This window comes from Salvia miltiorrhiza, chromosome 4 (genome assembly GCF_028751815.1).
Source record: "Salvia miltiorrhiza cultivar Shanhuang (shh) chromosome 4, IMPLAD_Smil_shh, whole genome shotgun sequence".
In the NCBI taxonomy this organism is placed as follows: Eukaryota; Viridiplantae; Streptophyta; class Magnoliopsida; order Lamiales; family Lamiaceae; genus Salvia; species Salvia miltiorrhiza.
In genome coordinates, this window is record NC_080390.1 from 10186708 (window position 1) to 10207649 (window position 20942).

A 20942-nucleotide genomic window follows, 5' to 3' on the forward strand; every position below is an offset into this window, starting at 1 on the left:
ACTATGTGACTATGACATATCACGACTAAGTGAATTTTCTTTCTTGTGTGTGAATTTCCAAAATAAATACTTGGGAGAAGAGTGAACCTTGAGAGGAACTCGTTGTTGCTTGATTTGGACTGAATTGACAATGAAGACACATGTTTGATATCCCTTTTTCTTGGTTCGAGAGTTGAGAGTTGATTGTGAGTTGCATGGTTCGACTTGGCAGTATGTCCTGTTACTAGTGTTTTGATGACTACTTGGCTGTTGTTTTTAGTTGAGTTTGTCTTTGTTAGTGTCTTCGTTCTGTTTACTTTTCGTTTTCTTGTTAGTTTGTTCTTTTATTTTATTTTGGAGTCTTTAGTGTCGTGTCGAGGGAGGAGGTTTTGTCTAGATAGCTATGTCCTCTATTGAGTCCTTTCTTCACTTCATACTTGAGGGCAAGTATGATTCAAGTGTGAGGGAATTTGATGTGTGTGATTTAGTTATCTATTTCCGTGTCGTTTTGCCGTTGATTTTTCCTTGATATTACCCAAGTTGTTGACATATGGCGCATGAATTAGATGGATTGAAGATGGATGCTCATGGGTGGAAGAAGTCGGTGAAAGTCGAGTTTTTTGGTGGAAAATGACGTCCACCAGACATTAATCATTATCTCTATAATTACTGTCACAAATTGATAATAATTTAATAACGAAAAATAATTTAAAAATTTCTATAATATTAATATAATATCAATTATATAATTTGTCACTAAAATTAAATTATTCATCATAATGAATATTTTTATATAATTTGCTAGTTAATATACATTATTATCAATTCTTTATTCATCCAAAATTGCGAAAAATAAATATATTATATATTTCATAAAACACATTCAACGACAAATCACATTGTTTGAAAACAAATACTTTTAATTAAGACACCTAAACAATATTAATTGAAATTTGGGGTTTGACTATTTTGATTGAAGCTTTGTATATGACCCAGGAGTTGCATTCTCAAAATTAAGGGCTTCGATTTAAGTTTGTAGGTTGACTTCGTTGTTGCTAACTTGAGCTTCTAAGGACTCACATCGAGCTGTCAATTCTTGATTTTGTTTTCTTAATTCTTCATCTCCTTTCGAAAATCAAGATTTATCATTTTTCATCTTTTAGAAGTTGGCTTGAGCTCGTCCTCACATCCACGTAATTGACTAGATTTTTCTTCACCAAGAACTTTTATGAATGCTTCATCCCCGGTCATAAGTTCTCCACCATCCTCTGGTAGACTTTGATACATAATAAACTTTTCCTGAACATAACAATTTATATAAGAATTTGTAATTTCATACATATGTATGTACACGTAAATCGAAATGTGCACTCACATAAACTTCTTTAGAAGCTTCATCAACTCATTCTTTTTTCTCATTGTTGTATCGACTTTTTCTCCATGCGGCTGTACGAGTAGGCTCCTCGCCAGTTTCAAGGTCACGCTAATATGTAAACATGTTAACGATAACAAATGTACACCATTTCAATTGAACAAACATTAATAATCATGTACCTCTTCATAGCAGGATTCGACAATGAATTTTGTCCCACATGAGTGATTCATTGTGAGCTTTTGTCTATATATTCTCTTTATTTCTCTCACTAATTTTCTCAAATAATACACATAAAACATGTCAAAAAAAGACAGAAGACAATCTAAGAATAAACTTGATTACACATATTTTTGAAATAGGTTTCAACAGTTGGGCATAAGACAAGTGAACTTGATCATGCATATTTTACAATTAGCTTTCAGCAGCCAATTGCATAATAGGCGCGGTCACATCTATTTTTCGAATTATATTCGATTATATGGCTAGACATCAAGAGAATTTCGTGCAACTCAATCGATCTACAGACAGACAATCAAAGGAAAAATATAGTCATGCATGTTTTCAAATTAGCTTTAAACATTCAATTACACAGTAGGCGTGATGATGTCTATTTTCGAATATATTCGGCTATTATTAGACATCAAGAGAATTTCGTGCAACTCAGTCTACAGACAGATGATCAAAGGAAAAATTAATCACGCATATTTTCAAAATAACTTTAAACATTCAATTGTCACTGATACATTATTTTGTGATAATGATTTTTTTTTTTTTTTGTCACTGAAAAGCTATTTGTAGTGACATAAATATGATTGTCACTCATATTGTCGCCACCAAAAGATTTTTTATTTTTTTTTAGCGTAAATTGTTAGAAAGAAAAAATAAGTTATCTTGGCGAGGAAAATTGTCTACTCTACATGTGAAAAAAATAGTAAAAATGCATGTTTATTGTTAAAACTTGTCCAAGTTGTTTTCTTCTTCTTTTTTTGAGATGATCAACTTGTCATTTTAAGTGAAGTACGCCTAGACAATAATATCGCACGACTCTCACCTCTGTCTACCTAATTCCAAGTCAACTTTCACGAAATCAACGTATTAACCCAAAATCAATTAGAAAAAATAAAAAAAATAAAGTCAACCTTGTAATCATCCTCTACTGATAGCAGCATATATCATATTCATATCTACTCTCCAAACCAACCAACCTTAGTAATAATCCCAACCATGGCGCCGGAAAACATGCTCCTCGCCTGCCTCCTCCTCAGCAGCCTAACCCTTACACCACTCGCCGACACCAACTCCACCACCACCTCCGCCACCGTGGACACACACAACATCTCGAAGCCGCCCGCCACCATCTCCAAGCCCGGCTGCCCCAGCAAATGCGGCAACCTCACCGTCCCCTTCCCCTTCGGCGTCGGCGTCGACTCCGGCTGCGCAATCAACTCCGACTTCGAGCTCAACTGCACCGACGCCTTCGGCGCGCCGCAGGCGCTCAACGGCAACATCCAGTTCTTCGACATCTCCGACGACCGCGCCCGCATCTCCAACGTCGTGGCGCGCCGCTGCTACGACCGCGCCGGCTCGCTGACGAGCGACAACGCCGCCTCCTCCGACATCACCGGCACCCCCTACAGCTACTCGCCGCTCAACAAGTTCACTGTCATCGGCTGCGACGACTTCGCGCTGGTCAACGGCGGCGGCAGCCGCAACTTCACGAGCGGCTGCGTCACGCTCTGCTCCCGAGCCGATGACGTGATCAACGGCTCGTGCTCCGGCATCGGCTGCTGCCAGACCTCGCTGCCGAAGGGCTTGCAGTACTACCGCGCCGATCTCTCCAGCTTGAACAACCACACCAACGTGTCGTCGTTCGACCCCTGCAGCTACGCGTTTTTTGGGGAGGAGAAACGCTTCGAGTTTCTTGGGGCGGCGGATCTTTCCGACCCGAATTTCGTGCAGCGGGTCAGGGAGACGGTTCCCATCGTGGTGGATTGGGCCATTGGGAATTTGACTTGCGATAAGGCTACGAGTTCGGATGGCTATGCTTGCAAGGGCAATAGTGAGTGCGTTGACTCCGGCACCGGCTTGGGAGGGTACCGCTGCAGGTGTAAAACCGGGTATGAAGGCAACCCGTATTTGGATCCGGGCTGCATAGGTATGCTATTCTTTCCTTTCCTTTTACTTTTTCATAATGGTTAATAACTTATAACCAACACTACTGTTTCTAGTACATCAAGTACTAGCTAGAATTTTATTTATGTTGGGAAGAAAAGATTTTGTTGTTTAACCAACACTACTGTTTCTAGTAAAAAAAAGAACCAAGAACATTTAATTATTTGAAATTCAACCTGAATTAGAATTTTTGTCATACTTAATTAATCTTACATAGAAGTTGAAAAGTATTTAGTTCAGAAGTAAGAACTTCCTTTGAGTCTGTCAGTTCTACAAAATTGATTAATTTTCAAATATAATTTCAAATAATTAAAACTTCATGTATTTTTTTCACCAAAAAATAATATTGATTAAAAATTAAAATTTAGGTATACCTAGTATATATTTATATATAGACCATTAACATTATTTAATCGCCAAATTTGTTTTCAAAAATAAAATTAATGTTTGTATCTTAAATGTATGTTTGAATTTGTAGATATCGATGAATGTGCGGCAGCGGACCTCAACGATTGTGTTGAGAATAGTTGCTTGAACAACTTGGGGGGTTATGAATGTTCATGTCCTAAAGGGCAGTTTGGGGATGGCAAAAAGAATGGTAAAGCTTGCACTCCTAATAGCTCTACGTTTCCTGTGATCAACGTTGCCTTAGGTAATTCTCCAAATTCTTTTACATATCGTATTTTACTACAGTTTCCTGTGATCAAAATTCTTTATGAGTTTTGTTCTGTTTTGGATGATAAATTTTGATGATTAATTGTACTTGTACTTCATCATATTATGATCTTATTCAAGATGATTAAACAATGTAGGTACCGGATTCGGTTTCCTAGCCGTAGTCATTGCTGCAACAGTGATATACTTCAGCCTCAAGAAAAGAAAACTGATAAAACTGAGAGAGAAATTCTTCCAACAAAACGGCGGCATGCTGCTAAAGCAGCAAGTCTCCTCTGTCGAAGAAGGCAATTCCATGGAATCGACAAAGATATTCACGGCAGAGCAGCTGGAAAAGGCCACCAACAACTACGCCAATGATAGAATCCTCGGCCGCGGAGGCTACGGCACCGTCTACAAGGGCATCCTGCCCAACAACGACGTCGTGGCAATCAAAAAGTCGAGAGTGATGGACGCCAGCCAGATCGAACAGTTCATCAACGAGGTCGTGATCCTGACACAGATCAATCACAGGAACGTGGTCAAACTATTAGGGTGTTGTCTGGAGGCGGAGGTGCCCCTTCTCGTGTACGAGTACGTCTCCCATGGCACGCTCTACGAGCACATCAACAGGTAGGGGCGAACGCATAAAAAATTCATCATAAGGGCTATACTTATAAAATTTCGATTTTGAGATTTTTGAAAGACAACTTTTTCTATGATTCTATTTGATGATATATAAGAACTTTTGAAAAAAAAAATCTCACAAAATATTAATAGTTTGATAATTTTATAAAAAATAAAAACATATTTTTTATTCTTTTTATCCAATCCTCTTACTATGTTCGCCATTGTTAATAGGGCTGGGGCCGACAACTGGCTGTCCTGGGAGAGCCGCTTGAGGATAGCGTCAGAGGCAGCCGGTGCCCTATCGTACCTCCACTCGGCGGCGAACATCCCGATCATCCACAGGGACGTGAAATCCGCCAACATCTTGCTCGATGAGTACTTCACCGCTAAGATCTCCGATTTCGGAGCCTCTAGGCTTATTTCCCTAGACCAGACAGAGGTGACAACCCTGGTCCAGGGAACTTTAGGTTACCTGGACCCCGAGTATTTCCACTCGAGCCAGCTAACAGAGAAGAGCGACGTCTACAGCTTTGGGGTCGTTTTAGCCGAGCTGATGACGGGGAAACGACCCATCGACATGGAGAGGAGCCTCGAGACACGCAATCTAACGACGTATTTCTGCATGTCCGTGAAGGAGAACAAGTTATTTCAGATCCTAGAGCCGAGGGTGGTGAGGGAGGGATCGTTGGAGCAGCTGCAGGCGATGGCGCAGCTGGTGAAGCGGTGCCTGAACTTAAATGGCGAGGATAGGCCAACGATGAAGGAGGTGGCAATGGAGCTCGAAGGGTTGAGGAAGTTCAACAAACATCCTTGGGCGAATCTGCAGGCTGTGGACGAGGAGTCTGTCGGATTGATGAATCGGGATGGAGTCGTCGTAGCCGATGATCTTTATAGCGTTCCGATTGCGTCGGGAGGGGATCTATACACTGCGCCGATCAGCTCAGCGGATTTCTCCGGGCAATACAGCTTGAACAGTGATCCGAGCCAAAACTTCTTCCCTCACATGAATAGCCCTCGTTGATTAAATTGAGTTGAGTCGAGTCGGGTCGGGTCGGTTCGAATCGATTGGTGGTGTTATGTGTGTTTGGAATTTTCTTTTCTAGATAACTCTATAGACTATAGATATGGGGCTGAAAGCCTGTATAATTGTAACTACATCACTCATTAAATCCATCGGTAATTACATCATTTGTTAAACTCTTGCTAAATTCATCAATTATTTTGAAAATTAAACATCCTTGGTATTGCTCGGTAATCTCTCGGCAATTATCAAGAAATGACTGTCCTCCGTAATTCCTTGGTACAAAAATATTTTTTTATAGTGTAAAGTTCTTTTGGAGTGCCTATTTTGAGGATTAGTTAAATAAATAAAAATAGTACTCCATGGATTGTATCTTTGAGATATATCAAAATTTTTGATAATTGCCTATTTTGAGGATTAGTTAAATAAATAAAAATAGTACTCCATGGATTGTATCTTTGAGATATATCAAAATTTTTGATAATTTCTATCAATTGAGATAAATTTTGTTTGATTCATATCTCATTTAAAAGGTGAGATTTGAACAATCATAGTAATAAAAATAAAAATACTTTATTATATAAATATTACTCTCTCCGTCCTCATAAAATATATCCTTGTTGTCATTTTCGTCCGTCTTCATAAAATGTATCCAGTCTATTTTTAGCAAATTTTTCACTTACACTAATTAAAGTGAGACTCTTACTCCACTCACAACACATTCAATTATTTTATTAACACAAAAACTTGCGTACACTCGGGCGTACGGTACACCCGGGTCGTAACCGACCCGAATCCGACCCAACTGGACTTTCCGACCCGAATGTCAAGTGTTAGTGTTATTTCGATATAATGTTAGTGTCATTTACATGTAGTGTTAGTGTCATTTCAATATAGAGTTAGTGTCATTTCAATATAGTGTTGTTGTCATTTTTGAAATAGTGTCATTTGTAAAACAAAATAATATTAATGTTATTTTTGAAATAATGTCATTTGTAAAATAAAATAGTATTAGTGTCATTCCAAGATCGTGTTAGTATTAGTGTCATTTCGTGTTAGTGTTAGTGTCATTTCAAGAAAAAAATGAGTCAGAATAGTCCAACTGGGTCAGGATCTGGGTCAGGTACAATACGAGTGTACGGTACACTTGGGTGTATATGAGACCACCTCTTTTATTAAAATTTGTGTTATTTACAAATGGATACCTTTTACAAGGACCGAGGAAGTATATCTTATTAATTATAAAAAGTAAACATCCTCTTGTAAATAAGCGGAAAGAAAGCTTTAGTCACGTTTAAGTAGAAGGTTTTATCACAATTAATGCACAAAATCCTTTTCGTTTAAGTTTATAGTCTTTCATAACTCGAATACATGCATGTCATTTCATAGGTAATACTATATATGCAAGTGTAATATTATAATTAAGAAAAAAAAAAGAGAAAAAAATCTGAAGCAGAATAATATAAAAACAATAAATATTGATTAATTCTGAATTTATCAACTAGCACAAAATATACCTTCCGGTGTGATTAGTCATAGAAACTGAAACAGCAATAATGTAGTCTCTGTTTAATCCTTAAATTACAATTAAATGGCAACTTCATAATCAATTCATTTTGTTAATTAACACTTTTACTCAAGACAGATAATTATGGCATTTATTTATTGTGCATTGCAGGGTTACTCTGTTAGACTTGGTCCAATGTGATAGTCAAAAACAATAACAAAAGACGCACTTGCATGCACTGGCGGAGCTACATGGTGGAGTGGCCCCACCTTAAATTTTTTTAGCTACTCTTAAATACATTTGTCGCAGCCCGATTTTGCTAAGGATAGCTAAACCGAGGAATCCACGATTAGGAATGGGGATTAAAGAAACGGGGAAGAAAGGGGCGTCATAGACACTTAAATTTAAAAGAAATAAATAAATAATATCCAAAGAAGCATTAAACGAAAGGTAATAGAAGTCGAAAAGGTACATATATAATCTAACCTTCAAAATATAAGTTATACAGGTTCTCAAAGTGACCCCACATATCAAAGACTTATTGTTTTATAATATAAGGATACACCAAAGTTTTGCAGCAGAATACATAGCTAGTTACATGTATGAAGACATATATTAGACACGTGAACTTATTATTTATTAACAACCCAGAGATATTCCGCTCAGCACAGCTCCATCACCTCATCAGCTCAACCTGCACATTTAGAAATACATGCAGGGCTGAGTACAAAAGCACTCAGTGAAAACATGCCGGAAACATTTCATGCTTATAGAGCTATATATATTGTCATTGCCATTTCATGTGCATAATACAAGGAATTTGTTTGAAAGACCTGTATTAGCTAAACTCATTTTCATTTCATCAAAGTTGTCTGCGCAGACTTTTCTCATCAAGTAAGTATCATATCTGTTATAACATCAAGTACTGAGAGGGAGGCCTCCCTCTGCAGCACTATGATCGGCCAACCTGAATGATGACTCACGACCACCTCAGTGTACACAAATCCTTACTAGTATCTACACTAGCATATGACCGAATTCTTCATCTCAAGCAGATGGATAACATATCAATACATCAAATATTTGGCAATGCAATAACTTCAAAATATATTTGCAGTTCAATCATTGTAAAGAAAGTAAATGCATAAAAACGTAAACATCTTGATTTTAGTGTAGGAAAGCCCACCTCGTTACGTCCTTAAGTTAGTAGGCACGCGTCCCCTCCTTCCCTTGGACCGTTACTTCCCAAATTGACCATCATTAAACGAAGAATCGGTGAGCCGAGAATAAAAGGTCGGTTAAGAAAGGAGAGATTTATTCTAATCGATTAACCTCTTATAAACCTTATTAGAACCTTAGCATCAATCATAACCCGTATACATACCCATTATTAAAACATTCTTAGTTACTACAACTCCTCGTCATAGTAGAATTAATTAATTATAACCGCCTTAGGTTATAATTATTAACTCCATCTAAAATCTAAAATAAAAGAACTACTCCTAAAGCAAAACAGTCCGCTTCTTTAGGTGATCAGTTCACACTTGGTTTGAATTAAGCAACGAGAGAGGTACCATTAAAAAGGTAGTCAAGTCAGGGTTCGGTAGGAATTAACGGTTCTCAAATCAGACGACTACACAAAAAGTTATAACAGTTCTTTGACGATGTGTCAAAACTGTCAACTCAATTTTCAGCATGCTCTACCCTTAAATAGGGTCGTTCAACGAGGTCCTAATGCGTGCATAACATAACGTGGACTCATTTCTATACCTTAACTCGATATATCGAACAATCACAAGACTCTCTATCACATCACTACCATTTAGGCTCGAAACCATTTGTTCGAGCATCAAACACCAACACGTATGTGCGTAAATCATAACTCTCACAACTCACACCATTTAGTCATATTGTATCATCCATTAAAACAAATATGATCAAGTTGTTATCTAGAAAGTTTTGCTGTTTTTGTGTCATCTTTAAAAATTCATAACAACCAACTCAATCATCATAAACTCTCGTACCAAGTGATTTCAAAAACTTCATGAAGTGTAGTTTACTTTAAAAATGGTAGTTAACCAAAAAGGTTAAAGGTTTTTGGAGATATTGCTCTTTTAGTGCAGGCTGTCAAAGATTGACAGTTTCTGCCACTTTTGTTTAGGCCATTAGAAACCAAGGCAAACCTTAATAAAATTTCATCAAATTTAATCAGCCAATACTAAAGGTATCCTTGAAGATTTGGTAAAAATTTCACAAGAGAAATCGTTCATATGATCTGCCAAATAAACAATGAAACTCATACACTGTTACTGTTGGAAAAATATGACAGCAGAACAGGGCATTTTTGAAATAATAAACTGCTCTGTTTCAGAGGTCATAAAAATCGAAATCTTATGTTTTTAGAAAGGTATTGGAGTCTAGTTTTGTTTAAAAAAAAACGGCGATGCAAAATCCTTCATGGATTAATAGATATAAACGTTTTTGTGAAGTCTACCAACAGTTGACAGATTCTGTCAAAGATTTTTCAAAATATATTTAAAATAGCAAACATCATCCAAAAGACATGAAATTTTACGGAGACGAAATACACATATCATAGATAAACATACTAAAATTTCAGAGCCATCAAGTAATGGAAACTCATCGAAAGATAAGGTTTAATCTGCCGTAAAACAGCGCATGATTCCAGTATATAAACACTCATAACTCAATCAATTTCATCAAACAAAATTCGAAATACATGCTTGAAGACTCATAGGATTCGACACCTTAAAACTTCATAAACATCTGTCTGTTCAAGAAAAATTCGAGAATCACCAAGTTTTCGAAATAGAAGATTTTTAAAAATTATACCATAGATTGGTAATCAAGATCGAAGCCTACCTAAATCTGTGTTCGAAAACGTGATCGCACCGAAATTAGGGCTTCAAATCAGAGCTTCAAGGCTTGAGACTTCTGCTCCTATGGCTTCTGTGTGTTTAAGCGAGAAAGAGCGAATGGGATCCTCTGTCCCAAAATATAGTGTGTACCACTCTTCATTTCTTTAAAATTTTAAATTATTTTTTATTCAATTTTAATTTATTATGCTTTTATATAATATAAAGATAATTAACAAGGGTTCACTCATCCATTTAGGGTTTATAATTATTTTTTTATATTTATTTGAATTAATAATAGATTATTTGGGTTCATTAATTCAAAGTTAGGGTATATAATTTTTTAAATTTTAATTTTTCAATAATAAATACTAATTAGAGTTTATAATATAATAATAATTTTTATTTTTATAAAAAACAATTTGTAAAACAAAGAAATGAAGAGTGGTACACGTGGTACACACAATATTCTAGGACAGAGGATCTGATCTGGAGAAAGAGAGTAGAAGAGAAAAGGGTGGCTGCGTATTATGGGGGAGGAAAGATAAAATATCTGACTCAATTTTTTTTCCTTTTTTTTTTTTTACAACTAACAAGTATCTATCTAATTAATCAAACTAACACTTAACCAAAAACACAAAAAAAAAAACGTCCACTACATTTTCTTTTTCTTTAACCTCTTATCATAAATAAAAACTAATTAAATTAGTAAGCTATTTTCATAACTTACTAATTCAATAACAATCGTTACTTCATTAAATCGAACCAAAGTCGATTAAGAAATATTCTAATCCATCCTCTTCAAATCTATAATCTTAAAGAAATCCAACAATTAGTAATTATCAAATAGCTTCAAGAATAAATTAAATAAATGATGCAAAAATACTAATTAATCATATTATACTCTTAATCACTGAATTGAAACTCAGGGTATTACAACATTATAATGTATATAAAATCATAAAAATATTTAATCTTGGCCCACTAAAAATTAAAACATGTAGAGAGGCAAAAACTTTTGCCCCTCTTGTCGTCGGGGGCTTGGCTCCACCCTTGCTTGCATGAGATCGGTCTCATATATGAGACCGGACTTGGAGAGAACCGAGGGCAGACTGGGCACAAGCCGCCGCGGGTCGGGGTGAGGCTGGACTGATTAAGTTGAGTATCAAATCCTAGATCTATGGATTAACAAGTGTCTTATCTATTATACTACAAATTTTTTATTATAAATTTTATTTATAAAGTCTTATTTGTTTTCAGTAGAGTTTGCTCCTATCAAAAACCTTATTTGATTTTATAAAAAAAGTTATTTGATTTTATGAAAAATTATTATTTACGTTCAAGCAAAAATTTTCATTTACAAATAAATATCTTAAAATTTTATTTGATATTACGAAAAGTCTTATTTACTATTATGAAAAATATTATTGAATGAAAAATATTATTGACATTCAAGCCAATCTCATTTACAAATAAAAAATCTTATTTGATATGAAGAAAATTTTTATTTGATTTTATGAAAAAAAGTATTAATTACATTCGAACAAAAATCTCATTTACGAATAAAAATTCTTAAAGTCTTATTATTTGCTATTTAAAAAATGATTTATTACCTATTAGGAAAAATCTTATTTTCTCTTAAAAAAGGTCTTATTTGATTTATAAAAAGTGTCACAAGTTTTTGTGAGAAAATAAAAATAAAAAAACGCACCGAAAAAAAACACCAAGTCTTGCTTAAATCATGCTTCTTGCATGCTTACTGAATTACGTAAACCACAATTCAGCATCTAATTACCACTTCAGGTATTCCTACACTACACATGCCTCATTTGCAAATTTCGCCAGTGAAATTGTATAGCATCAAATGTCGAAAGCTGAAAGCCTATCCGGCTCTTCTACTAGCTTTTGTGATTATATATATATCACCTACGAAAAACATTTTTTTTTTTTTGGGTTGAGAGAGAGAATTATGAGTATCACAGCGACTAACGTTACTAACCTTATGAACCAATTGCATTCACTGATTAAGCCTACGATCAGACGTCCATGAAGAATGGATTGAATGTTTGAGCTGCTCCGCCGCACCCGTTGGCCTTCTGAAACCCTCGTTTTCTCGCCGCACCGTGTAAGGACAGTCAACCACTTCAATCAGTCTAAAAGACAAGCTCGGAAAATGATGTGGGCCCTCTTCCAAATCCAATTCATAGCAATGCTTCAAGCTCACACACTCGAGCTTCATAAAGCTGCGAAATTTGGTCTTCCATCGCACCAGATCAGTATCTTCGATTAACAGAAACTTAAGCGCCGCGAAACTATACGGATCCGTCTCCCACTCTGCTCCTGCAAACGCGTAGCATTTCAACTTGAGCACTTGCAGATTTCGCAGCCCGCCAATTATGCTCATGTACTCCCACGGATATCCAAGCCCGCTCAAGCTCAACTTCTTCAGGCAAGCCGGGAACATTGTAACAGGCGCAGGCGGGGGAACAGCCTCGGACCTCAGCTCCGGGTTCACGACCACACATTTAAGTGATTCCAGCTTCTGGAGACAAGAAATACGATTCAAGCAATGGAGAGAATCAACGAGATTGTCATCGGGTGCCAACTCAATTCGAATGCCCAGCTTTTTCAGATTAGGGATTCCCTCAAGAACACTCATGGTAATAGTTTGAACACCCACACCCGACAGAGTTGAAAGGTTTGGTAATATAGCACCGTGATTGGGTTTAGGCAAGTCTCTTCCCATGACCTGTAGGTGCTCCAATCCCTTCATATCCCAGATTCCCATCGGCAGATATGATGAATGTTCAGAGGATTTGATGCTCAGATGTTGAGTCACGATCAAGAACCGAAGGCTCGAAAGTGTGGATATGGAGCAAGGGAGGTCCCCGTTATACGTGAGAGCAAGGTATTTGAGACGAATGTACATCTTTACTTCAACTGGGAACTCGTAGAAACGGATAGTAAGAGCATCCAACACCCTTAGCAGCTCTGCAACTAAACATATTGGAACAGGGTATTGATGAGGTGGACCAACACATAGCAGAGAACGAGTAGTTGAAAGGGAAGCAATCGAGTCTTGGGTTTCTCTTATGCCCAATAACGTGCTATTACGGATGCACAATCTGCGCCGACCTTTCATGCCATCTGAATAAACATCTGCGTATTTATCCAATGCATGGAAAAACTTGCTCTTCGCAGCTTCAGAGTTGGATAGATACCAAAAAACAGAATGGAGGCGGCAAGTCTTGATTCCAAAATTTGAGCCCTCCTTGCAGGCCATAACAAGGCTTCTGTCTACAAGGTCTGATAAACATTTTGCAGCAAAATCTCGTATCGTTAGGGACGCATTTGGTTCGAGGAATCCCTCAGCAATGTAAAAGTTAATGAGCTTCGAGGTTGAGATCTCATAGTTTTCAGAGAAAACTCCCATGTACAGAAAGCATGCTTTTAAGTGGTGAGGTAAGCTCTCGTAGCTCGGAAGCAGTACCTTGGATGTTTCATCGTGTGCTCGCCTAAAAACATAGTTTTTGTTCTCTGCTACCTTGTTCCAGAACTCTCTAGTCTTCTCCACTTTGGATAAGAGGTCAGCGACTGCGAGGATTAAAAGAGGAAGACCTTCACAATTCTCAGTGATCATCTTTCCAGCTTTCTTCAGTTGAGGAGGGAAAGATTCTTCAGCAAACACCTTCTGACAGAAAAGAGACCAACTTTCTTCTTTATTTAACAGCCGCATTTTGTGAATCTTGCCCAAATTTGCTACCTTTGCTAACCTAGTCGTCACCAAGGTTTTACCCTTGATGTTTTGAAACAGCTTTTGCAAGAGATGCAAGGGCTCTTCGTACCATACATCATCCAAAACGATGAGGCATTGCTTATGAGATAACTGTCCGCACAAATCCTGAGTTAGTTTCTCGTCTGCTTTAATTTGCATTTTGTTAAAGTGGGGAAATATTTGAGCCAGAATATCGACCAAGATTTCTTCAGACTGGTATTTTAGGCCTAAGGTAATCCACACATAATGGTCGAAATGATTTAAAATAGATTGCTCTTCGAGAACTCTTTTGATGAGATGAGTTTTGCCAATACCTGCCATTCCAAAGAACGTCATTATTTCCATTTTCGGAATCAATCTATTTGGGAACATCTGGCTCTTCAAATTCTGATTTAGAGTCGGTAATGTAATCAGTGGTAACATCAATTGGCTTAAGCTTGTGTCATCCACAATGCTAAGAACTTGTTTGAGTTTATAAATCTGGCAGAAAATAAGAATAGATTCAAGTTAAGAGTATAATCCATTGCAATGGTAAACACAATGCATATACAAACAAAGTCACTCGCCCTAATGAGCACTGGAATACTTATGACATATATACAACGTAGGCATTCACAAAAACCAGATTAGAATTATGATCAAATATAAGCTAAACACTAAACCATAGTATTTTGGTAACTAAGGTTGCTTTGACTCAATTGAATAAGTTGAGATAAGTAATGATACCTCCGATAATTCATCAGCAACCATGAATACTGAGCTTTCTCGATCTGCAGCCAGCTTATTCCATAACTCCGGTGTCCTCTCAGTTATAAGTAAGAACAGTGTAACCTTAACAAGCACAAGGCGAAGGCCTCGACAATTCTCTGCAATCTTCTTTCCAGCTTCCTCGAGTTCTGCCTCTAAACCAAAAAATGTACTGCGAAGAATGTCCCAGCAGTAGTTTACAGTCAAGAAGGAGGCCATTTCATAAATATAAAAACTCTCAGCATATTGAGCTACTTCCATTAGGGTGGTTGTGAGCAAGATTAGGCTTCCATTATCTTGCTCCGGAAATGACCTCTTCAGAGAGCCCCACGCCTCTATACTGCATATATCATCTAGCACAATCATATATCTACGACCCATCAAAGTTGTGTGCAGATACTCTGCTACTTCGTCTTCGCCTTCCATAACAAGAAATTCATGGATGGCGGGATCTACTTGAGCAACAATGCTCAAGAGGATGTCCTTGCATCCATAATTTGGGCCAACGCGGGCCCACCCACCGCAGTCGAAAGCCTCTTCATTCGCAACGCATAAATCATCAAAAACTTGCTTGGCGACACCCGTCCTACCCGTCCCTCCGCCCGCCCCAACGATGGAGAAAACACCAAAATCATCCGGCCTCATGCGGCTAAGCACCTCTGCTTTGATCTCTGCGAATTCGTGAGATAATCCGACCATCTTAGCACTAAAATCAGTAGTTGAAGCAGCGGCTTCTTCAGACAATGACGGGGTGTCTAGTTCTTTCACGTATTCCCCTTCCAACTTCTTCACCGTCGCAATAAACGATTCGATCTCTTCGATACTTCCATGGGATGAGAGAATTGTATCTGAGAACTCCAAAACATCATCGAATTTATGTGCTTCATCTCGGATTCGTCCCTCCAAAGCATCCAGCCTCTTGCTGCCGGCGGTGTCGTCCGATTTTTCCAGAACTCGTTGTAATGACCTCACGGCGTCGTGAGCCGTTTCCAGCAATTGTACGGTTTGAAAAGGGGAAATGGCACCAGAACTAAGAAGGGCGTGTAGCGATTGCTTAAGAGGAAGCAAAGCAGCATAAGCCATCTCTCAAACACACACTGTCACTGTGTAGTGGCGACGATGGAGAGGGATGGGAAGCTGGAGTCAAAAATGGAGTCAAACTCAATTGCCATCACTTTGATTCCCACGGTTTCGGTCGTTTCGTTTCTCACAATTTCCTCTCGCCCATATCTATTGTTTTAATAATATTTTTTGTGCTATCTTACCTTATTATCATATCAATTGTTTTAAAAATATTTTTTTATATAAAAAAATATTACAATATTATATAGTATACTTTATTTTTATTTCAAAATTAAATTTATATACCTTAATTTTAAATTTATCAACTTATTCTAGATAATAAAAATGAAATTAAATAATAAAATAGAATTATATATCTTAATTGGAGGGTATAAACTCTACTTAACAATTATAAAATTAAACTAAACATATAAAATTGAAATTAGAGAGAAAAAATGCAAGAAAATTAAAATAAATTAAAAATAGTGGAACACTGAATTTCAAGCAATATGTTATTTGGATAGAATATATACGAGACAATATAATTAATTACTTTGAAAAAATTATTTATTTCAAAATTTTGGTTCGAAATAAAGAAGGATATAATTGCTTTTATTGTTTCCTCCACCTTATATATTCTTTTTTGTAAATTTTTTAACATTTTTTAAGTACAAAAACTACAAAAATAAAAATTAAAATAATATTAATAATTTACCAAACAATGCAATGCGAAAAGAACAATAAAATCAACTGAATTTTTTAAAATTTGAACCAACTTTTTAAAAATAAATCAATATTTTAAAATATTTAATATTTTTTTATTCCAACATATTTTGTCCATATAGTATATCTTTGCTTTTTGGTACACGAGAAGCGTATCTTAATTTTATTTTTGTTGGATTGCTTCGGAGCGATGGTCAGGTTGTAGCTCTGTTAGCATTCACATTCCTTTGTGACATTTTGTCTTTTTATCCTTAGATAGGCACACTTTTTTTTATCGAAATTTTTTTCTTTGAATTTTTTCGGAAAAGGTTTTAATGTGGTCTGTCCTCAGGATCTGCGTTTTGTGCTCTCAATGAATTTTTAGGTCCTTTTTTTTTGTTAATAAACTTTTATTTCAGCTTTTGGGTACAATACCCACACTCATTCTTTATTATTAAATTTAATTCACACCAACTTATTACATACAAAAAAATCCGATCTTAGCCCACAATTAACTTTTAACATACAACTCTAACACGATGTGTGTATCTTTTTTCACTCAAAAAGTATTTACCAAACATTAAAACATGTAACGTCAAGAATAATGTAATATTCCCTCCGTCCCAATTTTTAATATTCATCTTAATTTCTTTTTTTACCGTCCCTCATTTTGATATTCATTCATGAGTTGGACAAAATTTGTCCGGACAAAAATAAGGTTAATTTTTTAAAAAAATCAATTTATTTATAAATTTTGATTCAAGTTTGAAAGGATTTAATTAGTTTTATTGTTTTTTCTATATTGTAATTTTTTCATAATTTTTTAACATTTTTTTTTATTTTTTGTTATTTTATTTGTAGTTTGTGTACTTTAAAAATAATAATAATTAAAAAGGTTATTAAAAAATTACAAAAAAATTACAATATAAAGAAAACAATAAAACTAACTACATCCTATTTTATTTTGAATCAAAACTTTTAAATAAATTTATTTTATAAAGTATTTAACTATATTTTGTCCGGACAAATTTTGTCTAAACACTACAAAAAAAGCGCTGATTACCGACGGCTAAATGCCGTCGGTAAAAAAAGACGGCCGCCGGTAAATAGTGTTACCGGCGGCGATAACGGCGGCAATCTCCCGCCGCTAAATGGTTCGTCGGCAACGACAATAACGGCGGCGAACATCCGCCGTCGGCAGTTAACGGCGGCGATGCCGCCGGAATTGTCGCCGTTAAACGGCGGAGAATAGCCGGAGAAATAGCGGCGGCAGACACCGCCGCTAGTTACCGAGGGCTATTTTGCCGTCGGTAGAGAGCCACCGGAGTCCGGCTGACCCTGCCGGAAAACTACCGACGGCGAGTACCGCCGCTAACTAGCGGCGGCGAATCGCCGTCGGTAAAAAACTGCCGCCGGCCGGTGGGTCACGCCGGAGGATGGCCGGGTATTTACCGAGGGGAAATTGCCGTCGGTAACTACCGACGGCGTTTTGCCCACGGTAATGTTTTTTATTTTATTTTTTTATTTTATTTATTTATTTATTTATTTATTTATTTTATTGTATATTGTATATCCACAATTTATTTCCGTATTTATACGGTATTGCATACTTTAGACGAACTTCCCAGTCGGCGACCCGACTTCCCAGTGGGTCACCCATCTTGCTTGTGCTATGTGTCAAGCACGCTTAACTTTGAAATTCTTTTCGAGTGATCACCAGTACAGAACACTCGTATTATTGATATATCTACATCTATTAATTCATTTAAATGCTATATACTCACTCATATAATTATAATCTTTGAATATGTGGAGATAATACCTTAAATATGTTGTTAATTAGTGAGCGAGTTCGTTTCGGTCCTTATTTTTATCGTCGGTAAAATATTTAATTAATATTTAATAATTAATTAATTAATTAATTAATTAATTTTTTTTTTTTTTACACCAAAAGTGTTTTAATTTGGTTATTATAATGTGATTTGAATTTATTTGTTTATGTTAAATGCAATCATCATCATCATTGCCATAAATATATAAAACATTTATAGTTTTAATAATTAAAGCACTTGAAATATATAGTTCAATAAAACATAAATTTGAAAAGAAAGTGCAAATGTAATTTTGTTTGAAAACATAAACATAAGTCTAAGCATCATCATCATCATCATCATCGGCATCAGGGTGTGGAGGTGGCGGAGCATTATACATCCTCATAAACGCCTCCAATTGAGCCACGCGGTCCTGCATCTGTTGGCGTTCTGCTTGCTCTGCCGCCATGCGCTCCTCTATCTGTTGGCGTTGTGCTTGCTCTGCCGCCAATCGCTCCTCCAGCGTGGAGATCCGTGTCTCATAAAGCTGCTGAGACACCGCAGAAGTGCCCGTGCTGCGGATAGACCCCCTACTAGCCTGACTCTGCCCGGCACTCCCGACGCCGTAGATCCGTGACCTATCAATTTGCACCACCTCCAAATACACCTCGTCTAGCCGCTCCTGTCGTCCTGTGGCAGCGGCCAGTCGATGAACCTCGGCCTAATACATACATAACAATGCATAATTGTTAGAAAATAAATACATTCACTAAATATTTGAATAAACTTAAACACTTACGTCAATTCTAGCATCTCTCTCCGACGTATAACTTCCGTCGGCGTACGTGTGGAGGCGGAGGAAGGTGGCATAGTTCGGTGCATCCTGGGGAGTACCAGGATCCAAGCTCTGTATATGCATTTATATAAGATAAATAAGTTATATTAGTCAATATATTAATTTAATTTATATACTTAATTATTTGTTAATTACATACCATATACTGCTGCAGGATACGAGTCGACTGGGACCCGCCCACGTGCCTACTGATCCCTGTACCCTCCCCATCGGGCTCGGACATCCGGTTGGCACGAGCTCGAGTTGAAACAGCCTCAACCTCGGGCTGATGCCAGTAATCCCGGAGTCCAGTCCAGAAATCGGGAGTCATCCAGACGGGCCTAGACATCTCTCTCCCTTGGCTGATACACTGCTTGAGAGTTGACTTGTAGTCGCTCATCATGTCGGAGTACCTTTTGCGGGCTTTTGTCTCCCACATGATCCTCACGTCATGCTCATCCTCGGGCTTCCACGTAAACTCTTTCTGTTGAAAGAAAGAGAATTAATTTAATATCAAACATTTTAACAATTTAATATGATATATTTATATGTATTATAAATTTAATTGTACCTGTAATTCATCAAAAAATTTATCCTTCATCGCCGGGGGCGTCAACTTCCATGTGTACCCGCCTGTGTTTTCAAAACAAAGGGATCATACTTCCTATATCTTCGTGTGTGGTTCAGTGAAACTAACTTGAAGTCTGTATCAATAGAAGTTCCCTGAGCCGACAAGTCAAACCATTCACAGTTGAACAAGACTGTCTGCTTAATTGGATACCCCGGATACTCCAGCACGCAAACCTCTTGCAGACGCCCATAAAAGTCTAGCACATCTCTATCACTACCATAGACCGAACCTTTTATGCAAACGCCACTGTTCACAGTCGCACTCTCTCTATCATGATCAGTTGTGTGAAACCTGTAGCCATTCACGAAATAGCCGGAGTATGTTTCAATCTCCCTTAATGGTCCAGCTGCAAGCGACCTAATATAAGGGTTCAACTCGTCGTTACAAGGACGACAAACCTGTTTCACACAAATATCATTTAAGTTTGCTAGCCAATTTTAGAGTAAGTAAATGTATATTTAACATAAATTTATCGTCTCTTACGTAATGGTTAAACCACAGAATAAACTCGTTGTGAAACGCGACTTCAAACTCTGCATCAGTCATGTAAGGATTTGCATATCGTTTTTCCTCCTTGAAGATCCTTGGATACAAAGAATCAAATAAATATGTTAACACCTATATATGATGAACACTTCTTATACGTAAATTGAACGAGAATACTCACTTGCTATATGTCTCTGCAACCTCTGCACAATTGCTCAAAATATACATGTGTGCAGCATGCCATTCGCGCTCATCCATGTATCTCTTCGTCCCTCGGCCAAGTGAACGCCCAATAGGTTTGAATATGGCGAGACAAAGAGGATCATCATTTTCAGCAACGGGCATCTCAATATTGCGAGGCAAAGTTGTCCACTTTGTAGATATTTGATCTTCAAAGTAAAACGAAGAGAAGGTTGACATTTCTGCATGTAAGTATGCATTGGCGATGGACGCCTCAACCTTGGCTTTGTTCTTTATATGATTTTTTAATGTCCTCAAATATCTTTCAAAAGGATACATCCACCGATATTGCACTGGACCAGCCAATCGTGCCTCATCTGCCAAATGAACTGGTAGGTGCTCCATTGAATCAAATAAACTAGGCGGGAAGATACGCTCAAGTTTGCAAAGAGTAACAGCTATCTTCTCACTCAGTATTCTCATGTCATATATGGCCACG

General features: G+C 37.2%; 3 protein-coding genes across 6 annotated transcripts; 1 reads left to right on the plus strand and 2 right to left on the minus strand.

The window, feature by feature from the left end:
• Window positions 1–2516: 2516 nt before the first annotated feature.
• On the plus strand, window positions 2517–5998 carry LOC131022656 (wall-associated receptor kinase 2-like). Its single transcript, XM_057952174.1, has 4 exons — window positions 2517–3509; window positions 4005–4178; window positions 4339–4813; window positions 5042–5998. The coding sequence occupies exons 1-4, from the start codon at window positions 2579–2581 to the stop codon at window positions 5829–5831; spliced, it is 2370 nt and encodes a 789-aa protein (XP_057808157.1). The 5' UTR covers window positions 2517–2578; the 3' UTR covers window positions 5832–5998.
• Window positions 5999–7792: 1794 nt separating this feature from the next.
• On the minus strand, window positions 7793–15942 carry LOC131022657 (putative late blight resistance protein homolog R1A-10). Of its 4 annotated transcripts, none has more exons than XR_009101370.1 (4): window positions 14716–15942; window positions 10222–14469; window positions 8525–8579; window positions 7793–8032 (listed from the first exon to the last, which is right to left on the minus strand). XR_009101370.1 is itself a non-coding variant. In XM_057952175.1 (3 exons), exons 1-2 carry the CDS (start codon window positions 15817–15819, stop codon window positions 12232–12234), a joined length of 3342 nt encoding a protein of 1113 aa, XP_057808158.1. In that variant the 5' UTR covers window positions 15820–15927; the 3' UTR covers window positions 7793–8032; window positions 12214–12231. The 4 variants fall into 4 exon arrangements, 1 of the variants encoding a protein (XP_057808158.1); XR_009101372.1 differs by having other exon boundaries at window positions 12214–14469; window positions 14716–15927; XR_009101371.1 differs by lacking the exon at window positions 8525–8579.
• A 2587-nt stretch (window positions 15943–18529) lies between these two features.
• On the minus strand, window positions 18530–19460 carry LOC131022658 (uncharacterized). Its single transcript, XM_057952177.1, has 3 exons — window positions 19307–19460; window positions 19111–19218; window positions 18530–19032 (listed from the first exon to the last, which is right to left on the minus strand). The coding sequence occupies exons 1-3, from the start codon at window positions 19388–19390 to the stop codon at window positions 18649–18651; spliced, it is 576 nt and encodes a 191-aa protein (XP_057808160.1). The 5' UTR covers window positions 19391–19460; the 3' UTR covers window positions 18530–18648.
• Window positions 19461–20942: the final 1482 nt, after the last annotated feature.